This window comes from Onychostruthus taczanowskii, unplaced genomic scaffold (genome assembly GCF_017590055.1).
Source record: "Onychostruthus taczanowskii isolate IOZ18803 unplaced genomic scaffold, ASM1759005v1 scaffold633, whole genome shotgun sequence".
Classification (NCBI taxonomy): Eukaryota; Metazoa; Chordata; class Aves; order Passeriformes; family Passeridae; genus Onychostruthus; species Onychostruthus taczanowskii.
Window position 1 is genome coordinate 1 of NW_024504045.1, and position 12,664 is coordinate 12,664.

Consider the following 12,664-nt stretch of genomic DNA (forward strand, 5'->3'; position numbering starts at 1 on the left):
CTCAGCTTCGAGAAGATCGGCTACACCAATATGGGAATCCTCAAAAATTCCACGAAATTCCATGAAATCCCCAAAATTTCTGAGGTTTTCTGAAGGTTTTCCAAAGGTTTGCCAAGGTTTTCCAAGGTTTTTAGGGCTTTTCCAAAGGAGATGCAGCTCTACAGCAGCATCTTCAGCCTGCTCAGCTTCCAGAAGATCAGATAGACCGGTACGGGAATCCTCAAAAATTCCACAAAATTCCATGAAATCCCCAAAATTTCTGAGGTTTTCTTCAGGTTTTTTGGGATTTTCTGAAGGTTTCTTGAGGTTTTCCAAAGGTTTTTCAGGGTTCTCCAGATGTTCTCCAAGGTTTTCAGAAGCTCTTTTGGGGTTTTCCAAGGATTTGCCAAGGTTTTCTGGAGGTTTTTTGGGGTTCTCCAAGGATTTTCCATGGTTTTCAGAAGGTTTTTCAGGGTTCTCCAGATGTTCTCCAAGGTTTTCAGAAGCTCTTTTGGGGTTTTCCAAGGATTTGCCAAGGTTTTCTGGTGGTTTTTTGGGGCTCTCCAAGGATTTTCCATGGTTTTCCAAAGGTTTTTCAGGGTTCTCCAAATGTTCTCCAAGGTTTTCAGAAGCTCTTTTGGGGTTTTCCAAGGATTTGCCAAGGTTTTCTGGAGTTTTTTTGGGGTTCTCCAAGGGTTTTCCATCGTTTTCCAAGGGTTTTTCAGGGTTCTCCAGATGTTCTCCAGGGTTTTCAGAAGCACTTTTGTGGTTTTCCAAGGGTTTGCCAAGGTTTTCTGGAGTTTTTTTGGGATTCTCCAAGGGTTTTCCATGGTTTTCAGAAGGTTTTATGGGGTTCTCCAGATGTTCTCCAAGGTTTTCAGAAGCTCTTTTGGGGTTTTCCAAGGATTTGCCAAGGTTTCTGGAGGTTTTTTGGGGTTCTCCAAGAGTTTTCCATGGTTTTCCAACGGTTTTTCAGGGTTCTCCAAGGATATTCCAGGATCTTCTGATGGTTTTCCCAAATTTTCTTCAGCCTGCTCGGCTTCGAGAAGATCGGATACACCGGTTCAGGAATGCCCCCAAATTCCACAAATTTTTTGGGTTTTTTTAAAGGTTTTTTGAGGTTTTCCAGGGATTTTGGAAATTTTTTTAGGGTGTAGATGTTGCCAGTTTGGGATCCGGTGATAATTCCAGGAATTTTTTAGGATAACGGGGAATCCTTTTAGGATCTGGTGATAATTCTGGGAATTTTGTAGGGTAATGATGAATCCTTGTAGGATCTGATGATAATTCTGGAATTTTGTAGGATAATGGTGAGTCCTTTTGGGATCTGGAGATAATTTTGGGAATTTTGTAGGACAAGGTGGAATCCTTTTGGGATCCAGTGATAATTTTGGGAATTTTGTAGGGTAATGATGAATCCTTGTGGGATCTGGTGATAATTTTGGGAATTTTGTAGGACAAGGTGGAATCCTTTTGGGATCCAGTGATAATTCTGGGAATTTTGTAGGACAAGGTTGAATCCTTTTGGGATCTGGTGATAATTTTGGGAATTTTGCAGGATCCTGATGAATCCCGTTTAGAACCCAATATTAATTCCAGGAATTTTATAGGATCCTGGGATGGACTGGGATCCCGGCTTTGGAGCATCCTGGTGAATCCAGTTGAGGATCAGGTGATGATTTTGGGAATTTTGTAGGATCCTGGTGAATCCTTGTAGGATCTGATGATGATCCTGGGAGTTTCGTAGGATCCTGATGGATCCTGATGGGATCCATGGTGAATCCTTTTTAGGATCCAATGATAATTTCAGGAATTTTGTAGGATAATGTTGAATTCTTGTAGGATCTGATGTTGGCTCCTGGAACGTTCTAAGACCCCGATGAATCCGTAGGAATTCAGTGACAATTCCTGCCCTGTCCGAACCCTTTTCCCACCTCATCCCAAAATTTTCTGACTTTTTCCCAGTGGTGCAGTTCTGCCCGTACCGCACCGACGACTCCATCCCTGACCTGGGGGCTCTGGGTGGGACTGGGATGGGACTGGGATGGGGTTGGGATGGACTGGGGTGAACTGGGACAGACTGGGATGGACTGGGATGGGACTGGGATGGACTGGGTGGGACTGGGATGGGCTGGGATCCTGGCTTTGGAGCATCCTCTTGAGTTTAGGATCTGGTGATGATCCTGGGAATTTTGTAGGATCCATGGTGACTCCACTTTGGGATCTGATGATGATCCTGGGAATTCTGCAGGATCCTGGTGAACCCTGTGAGGATCTAATGAGAATTCTTAGAATTTTGTAGGACCGTGATGAATCCTCGTAGGATCGCTGGGATCCTGGCTTTGGAGCATCCTGTTGAATTGAGTTTAGGATCTGGTGATGATCCTGGGAATTTTGTAGGATCCATGGTGACTCCACTTTGGGATCTGATGATGATCCTGGGAATTCTGCAGGATCCTGGTGAACCCTGTGAGGATCTAATGAGAATTCTTAGAATTTTGTAGGACCGTGATGAATCCTCGTAGGATCTGTTGATGGTTTGGGGAATTTTGTAGGATAACGGTGAATCCTCGTAGGATCTGTTGATGATTTGAGGAATTTTGTAGGACAATGATGAATCCTCGTAGGATCTGTTGATGATTTGGGGAATTTTGTAGGATAACGGTGAATCCTCGTAGGATCTGTTGATGATTTGAGGAATTTTGTAGGATAACGGTGAATCCTCGTAGGATCTGTTGATGATTTGAGGAATTTTGTAGGACCATGTTGAATCCTCATAGGCTCTGTTGATAATTTGGGGAATTTTGTAGGATAACGGTGAATCCTCGTAGGATCTGTTGATGATTTCAGGAATTTTGTAGGACAAGGATGAATCCTCGTAGGATCTGTTGATGATTTGGGGAATTTTGTAGGATAATGGTGAATCCTCGTAGGATCTGTTGATAATTTGGGGAATTTTGTAGGATAACGGTGAATCCTCGTAGGATCTGTTGATGATTTGGGGAATTTTGTAGGATAACGATGAATCCTCGTAGGATCTGTTGATGATTTGGGGAATTTTGTAGGATAACGGTGAATCCTCGTCGGATCTGTTGATGATTTGGGGAATTTTGTAGGATAACGGTGAATCCTCGCAGGATCTGACGACGCTTCCTGGGACGCTGTACGACACTGGCCAGCCCTTTAGGAGCTCAGTGACAATTCCTTTTCCCACCTCACCCCAAATTTTTTTGTCTTTTTCCCAGAGGTGCAGTTCCGCCCGTACCGCACCGACGACTTCATCACGCGCCTGTACTACGAGACGCCGCGCCTCACCGTGCTCAACCAGACCTGGGTGCTGAAGGCGCGCGTCAACGACTCCGAGCGCAACCCCAACCTGTCCTGCAAGCGCACGCTGAGCTTCCAGCTGATCCTCAAGAGCAAGGTCAACTCCCCCATGGAATGCTCCTTCCTGCTCCTGGAAGGGCCCTACGACGACGTCAAGATCAACCCGGTCATCTACCACTTCGTCTTCAGCAACGAGAGCAACGAGACCGACTACATGGCGCTGCCCATCGTCGACTCGGTGGAGTGCAACAAACTGCTGGCGGCCAAGAACATCAACCTGCGGCTTTTTATATTCCAGATCCAAAAATAAAACATGACTTTTTCGGGGTTTTTTTGTTCGGGCGGGGGGGTGGTGAGCGAACGGAATTGGCTTGGAACCATCAAAAACGGCTTTGAGGTGGTGAAAATGGGTTGGAAGAGAGAAAAAATGGGTTGGAAGAGACACAAGTTGGTGGTGAGCGAACGGAATTGGCTTGGAACCATCAAAAATGGGGTGGGAGTGACAAAAATGGGTTGGAAGGGACAAAAATGGGTTGGAAGGGACAAAAATGGGTTGGAAGGGACAAAAATGGGTTGGAAGGGACAAAAATGGGTTGGAAGGGACAAAAATGGGTTGGAAGGGACAAAAATGGGTTGGAAGGGACAAAAATGGGTTGGAAGGGACAAAAATGGGTTGGAAGGGACAAAAATGGGTTGGAAGGGACAAAAATGGGTTGGAAGGGACAAAAATGGGTTGGAAGGGACAAAAATGGGTTGGAAGGGACAAAAATGGGTTGGAAGGGACAAAAATGGGTTGGAAGAGACACAAGTTGGTGGTGAGCGAACGGAATTGGCTTGGAACCATCAAAAATGGGTTGGAAGAGACAAAAATGGGTTGGAAGAGACAAAAGTTGGTGGTGAGTGCACGGAATTGGCTTGGAACCATCAAAAAACGGGTTGAAAGTGACAAAAATGGGTTGGAAGACACCAAAAATGGGTTGGAAGAGACAAAAGTTGGTGGTGAGTGCACGGAATTGGCTTGGAACCATCAAAGATGGGTTGAAAGTTACAAAAATGGGTTGAAAGTGACAAAAATGGGTTGGAAGAGACAAAAGTTGGTGGTGAGCGAACGGAATTGCCTTGGAAACATCAAAAATGGCATTGAGGTGGTGAAAATGGGTTGGAAGAGACAAAAGTTGGTGGTGAACAAGTGGAATTGGCTTGGAACCATCAAAAAATGGGTTGGAAGTGGCAAAAATTTGTGGAAAGCAACAAAAATTGGTGGTGAGCAAATGGAATTGGCTTGGAGCCATCAAAAATGGGTTGAAAGTGAAAAAAAAGGCTTGAAACCGTCACAAATTGGTAAAAAAACAAATCAAAAGGGTTTGAAATCACCAAAAATGGTTTGAAACCACCAAAACTTGGTCGAAACTCGACAGAAAAGTTTTGAAAGCAGGAAAAAAATGGGTGAAACCATCAAAAATTGGTAAAAACCCAAGAGAAAGGTCTTGAAATGATGAAAAAATGGGTGAAACCATCAGGAATTGGTCAAAACACTGCAGGAAAGTCTTGAAGCCATCAAAACCTGGCTTGAAGCCGTCAAAAATGGCTTGAAAGGGAGAAAAAGTGGCTTGAAACCATCAGAAATTGGTCTAAACCCAAAAGAACGGTCTTGAAACCGCCAAAATTTGTTTGAAACCATCCATAAACGGGTAGAAAACTGGTGGAATAGGTTTGAAACCACAAAAAATGGTGTGAAACAGTCCAAAAATGGGTGAAAGCATCAAAAATAGCTTGAAACCACCAAAATCGGTTTGAAACCACCAAAACTTGGTTGAAAGTCAACGGAAAGGTCTTGAAATCATCAAAAAATGGATGAAACCGTCAGGAATCGGTCAAAACACTACAGAAAGGTCTTGAAACCATCAAAAATTGCCTTAAAACCAAAAAAAATGGGTGTGAAACGCCCAAAATTTCTTCTACACTCAACGCAAAGATCTTGAACCCACCAAAACCAGCTTGAAACCACCAGAAGTTGGTGTTAAGCCAATGAAAAGGTCTTGAAACCATCAAAACTTGATATAAACCCACCAAAAACGGTTTGAAATCACCAAAATTTGGTCCAAACACAACAGAAAGGTCGTGAAACAACAAAACTTGACCTAAACCCACCAAAATCGGCTTGAAACCACCAAAACTTGGTTGAAACTCAACAGAAAGGTCTTGAAATCATCAAAAAATAGGGGAAACCATCAGGAATTGGTCAAAACACTACAGAAAGGTCTTGAAACCATCAAAAACGGGTTGAAAGTGGCAAAAAATGTCTGAAAGTGACAAAAATTGGTGAGGAACTGAGGGAAGGTCTTGACATCATCCAGAATTGGCTTGAAAGTCATAAAAAATCATTGAAAACCAATGGAAAGGTCTTGAGTGGGTTGAAAAGTGAAAAAATTTGGCTTGAAACCACCAGAAATTGGTCTAAACACAAAAGAAAGGTCTTGAAACCATCAAAGATTGGAAGAAAAGCAATGGAAAGGTTTTGAAACCGCAAAAAAAAGAGAGAAAGGTCTTGAAGCCATCAAAAATGGGTTGAAAGTGGCAAAAAATGTCTGAAAGTGACAAAAATTGGTGAGGAACTGAGGGAAGGTCTTGACATCATCCAGAATTGGCTTGAAAGTCATAAAAAATCATTGAAAACCAATGGAAAGGTCTTGAGTGGGTTGAAAAGTGAAAAAATTTGGCTTGAAACCACCAGAAATTGGTCTAAACACAAAAGAAAGGTCTTGAAACCATCAAAGATTGGAAGAAAAGCAATGGAAAGGTTTTGAAACCGCAAAAAAAAGAGCGTGAAATGGTCCAAAAAGGGTGAAACCACCAAAACTGGTTTGAAACCACCAAAACTTGGTCAAAACCCAACACGAAGGTCTTGAGATCATCAAAAAAAGGGTGAAAGCATTGGTGCAAACTAAACAGAAAGGTCTCAAACTCATCAAAAGTGGCTTGAGAGTACCAAAAAATGGAGAAAAACCCACAGAAAGGTCTGGAAACCATCAAAAGTTGGTTCAAACCCAACAGAAAGGGCTTGAAACCACCAAAAGTTGGCTTGAAACCTTCAAAAATTGGTCCAAACCCACCAAAATTGGCTCGAAACCATCAAAAGTGGCTTGAAAGGGACCAAAATGGTGGGAAACCAATGAAATTGTCTTGGAATCATCAGAAATGGTTTGGAGATGGCAGATATCGGTGTGAAAGCATCAAAAATGGTTGGAGACCATCAGAAGATGGCTTAAAAGACACAAAAATTAGTGGGAAAGCTGCAAAAAATCGGTGAGGAACCAAGAGAAGGTCTTGAAACCATCAAAAATCATCTTGAAAGTGGCAAAAATTGGTTGAAACGGGAAAAAATTGTCTGAAAACAACAAAAAAATGGTGAGGAACCGAGAGAAGAGTCTTGAAATCATCAAGAATTGGTTAGGAAGTGGCAAAAATGGGTTGGAAGTGAAAAAAATTGAGTTGAAGTCATCAAAAATGGCTTGAAAGTCGTAAAAAGTGGTGGGAAAGGAACGGAAAAGTTTGGAAACGGTCGAAGGTTGGTTTAAACCATCCAAAAATGGTCAAAACTCAACAGTAAAGGTCTTGAAACCATCAAAAATTGTCCTAGAATCACGAAAATTTCTTCCAAACCCAATGGACAGGTCTTGAACCCACCAAAATTGGTGTTGCACCAAAAAAAAGGTCTTGAAACCATCAAAAATTGCCCTAGAATCACGAAAATTGGCTTGAAATCCCCAAAATTTCTTCCAAACCCAATGGGCAGGTCTTGAACCCACCAAAATTGGTGTTGCACCAAAAAAAAGGTCTTGAAACCATCAAAAATTGGTCAAAACCCACCAAAAATTGTTCAAAACCACCAAAATTTGACCCAACCTCAACAGAAAATTCTTGAAACCACCAAAAAAAGGCCTAAACCCACCAAAATTAGCTTGAAAGCAGCAAAAATTGATGTAAACCCAACAGAAAGGTCTTGAAACCATCACAATTTGGTCTAAACCCCACAGAAAGGTCTTAAAAGTGTCAAAAATTGCTTTGAAGACACCAAAAATGGCTTGAAAATGCCAAAAATTGGCGTAAACCCAACGGAAAGGTCTTGAAACCATCAAAATCTGACCTAAATGCACAAAAATTGCCTTTAAACCCCCAAAATTTCTTCCAAACCCAACAGAAAAGACTTGAACCCACCAAAACCTGCTATAAACCCAACAGAAAGGTCTTCAAACTCATCAAAAATGGGTTGGAAACCACAAAAAATTGGTTCTAACTCAACAGAAAAGTCTTGACCCCACCAAAACCTGATATAAACCCAACAGAAAGGTCTTCAAACTCATCAAAAATGGGTTGGAAACCACAAAAAATTGGTTCTAACTCAACAGAAAAGTCTTGACCCCACCAAAACCTGATATAAACCCAACAGAAAGGTCTTCAAACTCATCAAAAATGGGTTGGAAACCACAAAAAATTGGTTCAAACGTTGAAAGTGAAAAAAATGGCTTGAAAATGCCAAAAACTGGTGTAAACCCAACAGAAAGGTCTTGAAACTCATCAAAAATGGGTTGGAAACCACAAAAAATTGGTTCAAACTCAACAGAAAAGTCTTGAACCCACCAAAACCTGATATAAACCCAACAGAAAGGTCTTGAAACATCAAAATTTGGTATAAACCCACGAGAAAGGTCTTGAAACCATCAAAAATTGGTTTGAAACCGCCAAAAATTGATCCAAACCCAACAGAAAATCTTGAATCCACGAAAATTTGGTCCAAACTCAACAGAAATGTCATGAAAACATCAAGAATTGTCCTAAAACCATGAAAATTGGCGTGAAACCCCCAAAATTTCTTCCAAAACCAACAGAAAGCTCTTGAAACTATCAAAAAATCGGTTTGCAGCCACCAAAAATTGGTCCAAACCCAAAAGAAAAATTCTTGAAACCACTAAAATTTGGTCCAAACTCAACAGAAAGATCTTGAAGCCGTCAAAAATTATTTGAAACCACCAAAATTTGGTCTAAACCCAACAGAAAAGTCTTGAAACCATCAAAAATCGGCGTGAAACCACCAAAAATGGCTTGAAAACGCCAAAAATTGGTGTAAACCCAACAGAAAAGTCTTGAAACCATCAAAAATTGTCCTAAAACCTTAAAAATGGGCGTGAAACCCCCAAACGTTCTTCCAAACCCAATGGACAGGTCTTGAAACCATCAAAAATCGGCGTGAAACCACCAAAAATGGCTTGAAAACGCCAAAAATTGGTGTAAACCCAACAGAAAAGTCTTGAAACCATCAAGAAATGGTCAAAACCTGACAGAAAGGTGTTGATGCCACCAAAAATTAGCTTGTAACCCCCAAAATTTCTTCCAAACCCAACAGAAAGGTCTTAAAACCATCAAAAATTGGTTTCAAACCGCCAGAATTTCATGCAAACTCAACAGAAACGTCTTGAAAGCGTCAAAAATTGACCTAAAACCATAAAAACGAGCGTGAAACCCCCAAAATTTCTTCGACGGACAACAGAAAGGTTTTGAAGTCATCAAAAGCGGTTTGAAACCACCAAATTTCATCCAAACTCAACAGAAAAGTCTTGAACGCGCCAAAAATTGGTCCAAACCCAACAAAAAGGTCATGAAACCACCAAAAATGGATGAAACCCATCAAAATTTGGTTTGAAACCACCCAAAAATGGGCAAAACCCACCCAAAATGGCTCCAAACCCACCCAAAAGTTCCCGACCCCACCCAAAACCGCCTCGACCCCGACCCAACCCCAAATTCCCAAAAATCGACGGAAAAGTGACGGCAAAACCTCGGAAACGCCCAGGAAAGATGGAAAAAAATCCCGGAAACGACGGAATTCGGCAAAATGCGGCGTCCGAGAAGATTTTGGGGATTTAACATTTGTGGGTTTTGGGGTGGTTTTGATGAAAATTGGAGGTTCTTGGGGTGATTTTGGCCCAAATTTGCCGGGTTTGACCCAAATTTGAGGAATTGGGGTGGTTTAGGTCCAAAATTGATGATTTGGGGTGGTTTTGATGGAAATTGGAGGGGTCTGACCCAAAATTGGAGAGGTTTGGGGTGGTTTTGGTGAAAATTTGGGGTGGTTTTGATGAAATTCTGGGGTTCTTGGGGTGGTTTTGGTGGAACTTTGAAGGTTTGGGGTGGTTTTGATGAAAATTTGAGGTTCTTGGGGTGATTTTGACCCAAATTTGCCGGGTTTGACCCAAATTTGAGGATTTGGGGTGGTTTAGGTCCAAAATTGATGATTTGGGGTGGTTTTGATGGAAATTGGAGGGGTTTGACCCAAAATTGGAGAGGTTGGGGGTGGTTTTGGTGGAAATTTGGGGTGGTTTTGGTGAACATTTGAGGTTCTTGGGGTGGTGTGGACCAAAATTAGAAGTTTTGGGGTGGTTTTGATGAAATTCTGGAGTTCTTGGTGTGGTTTTGGTGGAACTTTGAAGGTTTGGGGTGGTTTTGATGAAAATTAGAGAGTTTAAGGTTGGATTTGGTGAAAATTGGAGATTCTTGGGGTGGTTTTGACCAGAATTTTCCTGGTTTGGCCAAAATTTGGGGGTTTTGGGGAGGTTTTGACCAAAATTTCAAATTCCTGGGGTGGTTTTGGTGAAAATTTGAGGTTCTTGGGGTGGTGTGGGCCAAAATTAGAAGTTTTTGGGGTGGTTTTGATGAAATTCTGGAGTTCTTGGTGTGGTTTTGGTGGAACTTTGAAGGTTTGGGGTGGTTTTGATGAAAATTAGAGAGTTTAAGGTTGGATTTGGTGAAAATTGGAGATTCTTGGGGTGGTTTTGACCAGAATTTTCCTGGTTTGGCCAAAATTTGGGGGTTTTGGGGAGGTTTTGACCAAAATTTCAAATTCCTGGGGTGTTTTTAGTGAACATTTGAGATTCTTGGAGCAGAATTGGAAGGTTTGGGGTGGTTTAGATGAACTTCTGGAATTCTTTGGATGGTTTTGGTGAACATTTTTGGGTTTTGGGGTGGTTTTGATGAAAATTTGAGGTTCTTGGGTTGATTTTGGCCCAAATTTGCCGGGTTTGACCCAAATTTGAGGAATTGGGGTGGTTTAGGTCCAAAATTGATGATTTGGGGTGGTTTTGATGGAAATTGGAGGGGTCTGACCCAAAATTGGAGAGGTTTGGGGTGATTTTGGTGAACATTTGGGGTGGTTTTGGTGAACATTTGAGGTTCTTGGGGTGGTGTGGACCAAAATTAGAAGTTTTTGGGGTGGTTTTGATGAAATTCTGGGGTTCTTGGGGTGGTTTTGGTGGAACTTTGAAGGTTTGGGGTGGTTTTGACCAAAATTAGAGAGTTTAAGGTTGGATTTGGTGAAAATTGGAGATTCTTGGGGTGGTTTTGACCAGAATTTTCCTGGTTTGGCCAAAATTTGGGGGTTTTGGGGAGGTTTTGACCAAAATTTCAAATTCCTGGGGTGTTTTTAGTGAACATTTGAGATTCTTGGAGCAGAATTGGAAGGTTTGGGGTGGTTTAGATGAACTTCTGGAATTCTTTGGATTGGTTTTGATGAAACTTTGGAGTTTTGGGGTGGTTTTGATGAAAATTTGAGGTTCTTGGGGTGATTTTGACCAAAATTTGCTGGTTTTGACCCAAATTTGAGGATTTGGGGTGGTTTAGGTCCAAAATTGAGGATTTGGGGTGGTTTTGATGGAAATTGGAGGGGTTTGACCCAAAATTGGAGAGGTTGGGGGTGGTTTTGGTGGAAATTTGGGGTGGTTTTGGTGAACATTTGAGGTTCATGGGGTGGTGTGGACCAAAATTAGAAGTTTTTGGGTGGTTTTGATGAAACTTTGGAGTTTTGGGGTGGTTTTGATGAAAATTTGAGGTTCTTGGGGTGATTTTGACCAAAATTTGCTGGTTTTGACCCAAATTTGAGGATTTGGGGTGGTTTAGGTCCAAAATTGAGGATTTGGGGTGGTTTTGATGGAAATTGGAGGGGTTTTAACCAAAAATTTCAAATTCTTGGGGTGGTTTTGACCAAAATCTGAAGGTTCTGAGAAGGTTTTGGCCAAAATTTGAAGTTCTTGAGGTGGTTTTGAGGAAAATTTGAGGTTTTTTTGGGGTAATTTTCACCCAAAATTTGCTGATTTTGACCCAATTTTTTTGTGATTGGCCAAAACTTGTGGGTGATGACCAAAAATTTGAACATTTTGACCAAAATTTGGTGGCTTTGCCCAAAATTTGAGGATCTTGGGGTGGTTTTGACCAAAATTTGAGGATTTTAGGGGTTGTTTTGACCAAAATTTGAGGATTTTGGGGTTGTTTTGACCAAAATTTTAATTTCTTGGGTAGTTTTGACCAAAATTTGGGGTATTTTGGGTGGTTTTAACCAAAATTTGAGGAATTTGTGGTATTTTGAACCAAAATTTGATGTTTTAAACCCCCCAAAATTGGTGGTTTTAACCAAAATTTGAACAAAAATTTGTGAAATTTTAACCAAAATTGAATTTTTTGGACCCAAAATTTGATTTTTGGGTTTTTTTTTTAAATGAAAATTTAAGGGTTTGAGTGTTTTTACTGAAATTTGATGTTTTAAACCCAAAATTTGAATTTTTGGGGATTTTTGATGTAAAATTTCAGTGTTTTGGTTTTAAAACCAAAATTAGGGGGTTTTTAACCCCAAATTTGAGTTTGTTCATTAAAATTTGAGTTTTTAGGGAAAAATTTTATTTTGTTGGGTTTTTTTTTTCCCCAAATTTGACAATTTCAACCCAAAATTTGAATTTGTTGCTGGTTTTCAACAAAAATTGGAAGATTTTTGATGTATTTTAAGCCAAATTTGGAGGGGTTTAACCCAAAATTTACACATTTTTAACACCAAAATCAGGGTTTTTGACCTCAAAATTTGAGGGATTTTAATTTTTTAAATTAATTCAAAGATTTTTATGGCTCTGAAACCAAAATTTGATGGTTTTAACCCAAAATTTAAACATTTTAAAACAAATATCAGGGGGTTTCATCTCAAAATGGGAGGGATTTTAAATTTTTTAACCAAAATTGGATGGTTTAAACCCAAAATTTACAATTTTTTTTTGACCAAAATGAGGGGGTTTTAACCCAAAATTTGGTGTTTTGGGGTTTGGAACCAAAATTTGGATTTTTTTTACACTGAAAATTGGAGATTTTGGGGTTTTTGTAACCAAAATGGGGAGGATTTGAGGGGTTTGAACCCAAATTTTGGTGGGTTTGGGTCAGAGGGAGACTGGGAGGGAACTGGGACCAAACTGGGATGGACTGGGAGGGACTGGGACAGACTGGGAGGGACTGGGACCAAACTGGGAGGGACTGGGAGGGACTGGGA

At 40.8% G+C, this 12,664-nt stretch overlaps 1 protein-coding gene and 2 long non-coding RNA genes across 3 annotated transcripts; all 3 read left to right on the forward strand.

The window, feature by feature from the left end:
- Positions 1-1,001: 1,001 nt before the first annotated feature.
- On the forward strand, positions 1,002-3,628 carry LOC121344351 (cysteine and histidine-rich protein 1-like; the record flags this gene model as incomplete). The annotated part of the gene is made up of 2 exons (XM_041420232.1): positions 1,002-1,041; positions 3,225-3,628. Coding segments are annotated over 2 exons (432 nt in total), but the record flags the coding sequence as incomplete, so codon positions are not given.
- A 427-nt stretch (positions 3,629-4,055) lies between these two features.
- LOC121344350 lies at positions 4,056-7,523 on the forward strand. Its single transcript, XR_005953825.1, has 3 exons — positions 4,056-5,505; positions 5,852-7,020; positions 7,143-7,523. It is a non-coding gene; the product is annotated as an uncharacterized LOC121344350 (long non-coding RNA).
- Positions 7,524-7,829: 306 nt separating this feature from the next.
- On the forward strand, positions 7,830-8,229 carry LOC121344349. The gene is made up of 2 exons (XR_005953824.1): positions 7,830-7,975; positions 8,200-8,229. It is a non-coding gene; the product is annotated as an uncharacterized LOC121344349 (long non-coding RNA).
- The last annotated feature ends 4,435 nt before the right edge of the window (positions 8,230-12,664 follow it).